Source organism: Cynara cardunculus, assembly GCF_001531365.2.
Source record: "Cynara cardunculus var. scolymus isolate 2C chromosome LG 14, CcrdV1, whole genome shotgun sequence".
NCBI lineage: Eukaryota > Viridiplantae > Streptophyta > Magnoliopsida > Asterales > Asteraceae > Cynara > Cynara cardunculus.
In genome coordinates, this window is record NC_037541.1 from 10053249 (window position 1) to 10058975 (window position 5727).

The window sequence follows — 5727 nt, forward strand, 5'->3', positions numbered from 1 at the left end:
TTTTACATTTATTATCATATTATTTGTAATATTTTAAATTATATAATTTATATTTAATATATTACAAAATGCATAAAAAGATATGAAAATTACATTAATTAATTTAATAAGATTGTAAATTGATGTTGGTAAAGGGATGCTTGTCACCTACTACTCCTTTTAAGTTTCAACACACTCTCTTTACTTATAATACATATACTTATAGAGAGAGAAAGCTTCATAGTTTTAGAGAGAGAAACTGATCCTCATGTCCATGGAGGAGAAACACACCTTTAAGAGCTTTGCAAATGGAAGAGCTTTAACATCTCACCTCTTCAATCTCTACCTTCATTCCAACCCACATGAATACCAGAATCATCAACAAGATTTCCAGTCGAAGAACAACACTTTCCGATCAGTTGACTCTGAAGTTTTGTTCGCCGGAGGTGTTACAGTCACGGTTACACCCAACGCCGCCGTCGCTCGTGGTTCAGTAAGCGAGCCGGAGTCGTCAAGAAACGCCACCGTCCGGAGACGATCGAAACGGATTCGGAAACCGGAGGTTTCTTGGTTCGGTGATCGACGGCATTTTCACCAACTTGATCGTTGTAATCAGTCGCAGTATCTGAAGAAATCGATGATCGTGAACGAATCGTCTTTGGTTGATCCTGACTCAGTGAGTTCAATCTCCGATTTCTCACCGGAAGAAGATGTAGCCTACTGTCTAATGATGTTATCAAGAGATCGGTGGATCGAAGAACATCAAAAACCAGACGACGAATTCGATGATGAAGAGAAAGAAGATGAAAACGATTCCGATACCGATTCTGAATCGGAGAGAGAGATTCTGAACGTGAAACGAACTCCGGCGAGATCGAAATACAGATGCGATACATGTAACAAAGTTTTCCGATCATATCAAGCACTTGGTGGGCATAGAGCGAGTCACAAGAAAATCAAACTCAGTCACCATAACAGCAATCATCAAACACAAAATGTTTCCATGGAAGACAAAATCCATGAATGCCCAGTATGTTTCAAGGTGTTTGCTTCAGGCCAAGCACTCGGTGGCCATAAACGATCACATTTTACAGCTTCATCTTCCGCCATAACTGCAGCTAAACCAGTTACTAAACAAAGGATTAATCTGATTGATCTTAATCTCCCTGCTACAATTGAAGATGATGACGTTAGTCAAATTGAGGTTTCTGCGGTTTCTGATGGTGAGTTCGTCAAACCCCATTAATGGCAGAGATCAAATTACAGGTAAAGTTTTTCTATTTATGGATCTTATGAACAAATGGTCAAATGGGGATTCTAATTTTAGCTTCATATTTAACAAAATCTAAATCTTTCTGACTCTAATTTCAGAGTTTTTTTTCCAAAATTTTGTTTATTTTGCAACTGTTACAGCTTTATTTAAAGACATGTAATTAATGGAAGGAAACCCAAGAGATTTTAATTTTGACTTCCTATTTTCTGCTCTGTTTCTATTTGTCTGCTTTATCTTCGTCTTTGTCTTTACTGTTTAAGCTTTTCGGTAATGGCGGATTGCTTTTTCCAGAGCTGAAATTACTAAATCCTATAACAATGTGGTTATTGTAACTTGTACTTTATGGCATGAAACTTGTACACTACTCTGGCTTTAAACTTAAAATTTGACCAAGAAATTGGGTTCCAGCTCCAGCCCCATGTTCAAATTTGTACAGTACAACATGTATTTGCATGCAAAAATCTTGGACCAAAAAGCTAAAAGTTGAACTTGTTAGGTTAATGTGCATTTAAACCCTTGTAGTTTCATTAATTTGCATTATGAATCCCTAGGAAGTGTTGAGGACATACATATTACACTTTTTCAAAACATTGTATAGGATTTGTCCAACAAATTCTTCAAAACAGAGAAAACAGATATCTTGAGAAGATAGCAGAGAAAGTGTGAAATTCTTCAAATTTGAGTAGGGATGGGTTAAATGGACTTCTATATACTGATTTCCTTCCCATACATATAAATATCAAGACTTACTTTTTATATTTCAATGTATGATTTTATCTTTATTGTAATATAAATAGGGATGAACATAGGGTGCTCATGGGTTGGGTTGATCGGGTTGAAGACATTTGAACAACACAACTCAATGTTTGCGGTTTGAAAAATCTTAACTCAATCTAACCCAAACGAAAGTGCAACCCAACCCAACCCAACCCAACCCAAACTATACGGGTTCGGTCGGGTTGATACTTTGGTACATTAAAATATTCTTCTAACCTTGAATATGTTATTTCTCTATTCATAATTTCTTTTTCATCATCAACCATTTGATATAACTTATCCATACTTCTTACGTATATCACATTCAATTAATTTTCTCAATTTACGTATATATGTTTACAGTTACTAAACATATATACGAATGAGTTATATAGATATGTGAATAGATTGAAAAGATGTGTATATGAAGAACGTATGCGATAGTGTAATTATCTAATGTATATATTAATAAGAATTCAACAATCATATTAAATCCAAAAAAATAAAACAATATCGGGTTAGGTTGGGTTTAAATAATAGTAACTCAATATCAACCCAATACCTACGGTTTGAAAATTTTACAACTTGATTAGATATTGAGTTGCTTCGGGTTGAGTTATTTCGCATTGAGTTGGGTTAGGTTGATCGGGTTTTTGAGCACCCCTAGATGCATATATCAACACTGAAATAAATAACTTTCTTTGTTCTTATTCCCACAGGTAAAAAACTGACATTAAATTTAGAAGATAGAGATAATATTTTATTAAATGCATGAAATATTCTAATAATATAATCAACGTTATAATATTTAAAATAAAAAAGCTGTTGAATTGAATGCAGTTTTTTTGGAGATTCTGAATTTTGATTCTCCATTTTTAAGAAATTTTAGACAAACGGATTCTAAAATAGAAAAAGTTAACAAAAGTTCTCTCTATTTACTTCAACAAATTCTTTGTACTGTTATTTAATAGAGAAAACAAGAAAAACTCCAAATTTAAAGAACTTTCTAAAACTTGATGGAAACAGAGAGAAATAATTCATTTATTCCTACAAAGGAGATTCAGTCATTATTATTTTATATAATTTTTTAAAAGTATATCATAAAATCATATAATATTTTAATAATATAATTAATGTTGAAATGTTTAAAATATAAAATCTGATAAAATTAAATAACTTCTTTAATAGATTTTAACTTTTGATTATTTACTTTAATAGGATAATTTGCATTTAACCTCTCGTAATCTCCGTAACTGCAATATCAGTTGCTGTAGCAAGTGTTAACACTTGAAAGAAAAATTCCAACTTAAGAGTTCAAATTGCTTTTAGATTGTGTTTTGCCTTCTGCATTTGACTGTTCACTTGCTAAGACACGGTACGAACTTGTGCACATGTATGGTACATGCCATACAAGGGTTTTAAAGATTTATTTTTATTAACCTAGATATCCAATTCGCTAAGTGAGCCGAATAATCCCAGCCCGACCACTTGCTTTGCAGATAGTTCGGAGTCACTGCATTTGAACCTCCGTGGCTACAAGAGGATTTTTATTCCTCATTGGATTTGAACCTAGGACCTCCTGGTACTTTCGACCTTTGGAGCCCAGCTCAAACCAATCAGGCACCACCCTTGTGCTTTAGTTGTGTCTGATTTAGAGAATTAGCTACTCGAGTTCGACCTCCTCTATATTGAGCTTTAGTTGATTGTAAACATAAACTAAAAATTGTTTACTTTAACGAGTCGAGTTCTGTAACATCAATGTTCGACTGGCTTGTTCGAAAGCTTGAATAAATTTTTCGAGTCGAGGCAAGACATATGAGCATAAACTTACCCAAGCCGAAGATGTTAATAAGCTCATAAATAATACAGTAAAAATATAAAAATTAGTAAAATAGTTGCTTCAGGTTTTGAGCTCACGTCACAAAATTAGCTGATTGATCTGGAGTTTGAGCACATGAATAAACATACAGAACTTGAATTTTAAATTATGCTCTGTAACTCAAATTTGTTGAACAACATTAAGCTTTGAGCTTGGACTTGAACACATAAAAACTTTTTAAGGTTGAACCTGTTATTTATCTCTTACTCAAATCAACTTATTAACATTTGTAATTGTCACGCATTCAGAGGCACGTAAAACTTGAACCACTGACCATCTCTTAGGAGGTTTGGGCTTAATAATACATTTTCAACAATTGTGCTTATTATGATCTTTACGGGTGCTTAATTGGGTGTTATGGCACGTAGAATTTGAAAAGAGAAGCTTAATTGTGCCTGATTTGATGTAATGGAATGAATAATTATCGAAGCATCTTTTACTCTCGATGGGAATTATATAGATATTCACTATTTGGCTACGTTTCAGAACTAGACCGTCATATTTGGGTTTTATGTAACTCTAGCTCTGTACACCGGACATTATTTTATAAATGACAATGTTAAATATATGTTGTCGTTAATTTTATATGGAGAAGTCATTCAACAGATTCTTAAAAATAGAGAAAATAGAAGTTTTAAGAATTTTAAGGAAAAAAAATTCCGAAACAGATTTTGAAAAATCTTTCTTCAAAACAGAAAAAAGTGGGAGAAAGAGTCTGTGAAATTCTCGAAATTTTTTTTAATAATATTTTCACAAAATATAAAGTTTGAAATTAAATATTTAGTAAAGATAAATAAATGAAAAACTGTTAAGTTTAAATATGATATTTATAAAAATATATTTTGATTCCTATTTTAATTTTTTTTTTCTAAAATACAATTGAAGATGTTCTAATCTTAGAGCATCTCAAATAAATTCTCTAAAATAGAGAAAATGAAGTATTGTTTTCTATATTGCTCTAACAAATTCTCTATAATATTCTCTATGGGGGCGTTTGAGATTGCTTATTTGAAACAACTTATGTTTTTCTACAAAATTATTTATCAACTTATTATAAGTCAGAAGGGTTTAACTTCTTTAAAAACTTCTTATTATCGATTTGGCTCCGATATAAGTTGTTTATCTAAACACTCAAAAGTGTTTATTACCGGTGTCACATCGAAATAAGTCAATAAATTGTTTTTATAAGCAATCCCAAACACCCCCTATATTTGTCTAACAAATTCTTTAAAAAGAGAGAAACACGGAAAAAAAACTCTCAAATAATAGGAAAAAAATGAAAAAAAACTCAAAGTTTAGAGATTTATTTAAAACTTGATTATACTGATGAGATTAAACTATTGTTATTTTATATAAAGTTTTTCTTAAAAAAGTGTACTAGGTGATAAATTAGAGAATATTTTAATAATATAATTTATGTTAAAATCTTTTTATTAAAAAACTTTGTTGAAATTAAATGTAATTATTTTTAAAGATTCTATCTTTCAGGTTTCTATTTTTTTTAAATTATATAAAACCATGCTCCTAGAAACCATACAAAAGTGATTTCAAGGTATTATTCAATGTCAAACTTCTATTTGATCGTTATTTATTGGTTACAGAAGTATCTCAAATCATTTGGTATTTTAGGCTATTTTTGGTAAACTAACCAATAAGCTAGCCGATGAGTGATAAACTAGTTGTTAGCTGATAAGATAATTGATTAATAAATAATATTTGACAAAAACTAGCTGATAAAAATATAAAATAACCAAAAAGAACATTTTGAAAAATTAATCAATTATAATATTTCAAAATATAACTGAAACATATCTGTAATAATATAATATATTAACTAATA

At 31.0% G+C, this 5727-nt stretch overlaps 1 protein-coding gene across 1 annotated transcript; it reads left to right on the forward strand.

The window, feature by feature from the left end:
- The first annotated feature begins 253 nt into the window (after nucleotides 1–253).
- On the forward strand, nucleotides 254–1225 carry LOC112526419 (zinc finger protein ZAT9-like). Its single transcript, XM_025136703.1, has 2 exons — nucleotides 254–541; nucleotides 611–1225. Exons 1-2 carry the CDS (start codon nucleotides 254–256, stop codon nucleotides 1223–1225), a joined length of 903 nt encoding a protein of 300 aa, XP_024992471.1.
- The last annotated feature ends 4502 nt before the right edge of the window (nucleotides 1226–5727 follow it).

Excerpts from the sequence above, each read along its gene's own strand:
- LOC112526419 (XM_025136703.1), top strand. The coding sequence starts at position 254 with ATGGAGGAGAAACACACCTTTAAGAGCTTTGCAAATGGAAGAGCTTTA. Across the intron at positions 542-610 it reads AACGGATTCGGAAACCGGAG|AAATCGATGATCGTGAACGA; the intron begins GTTTCTTGGTTC and ends CAGTATCTGAAG.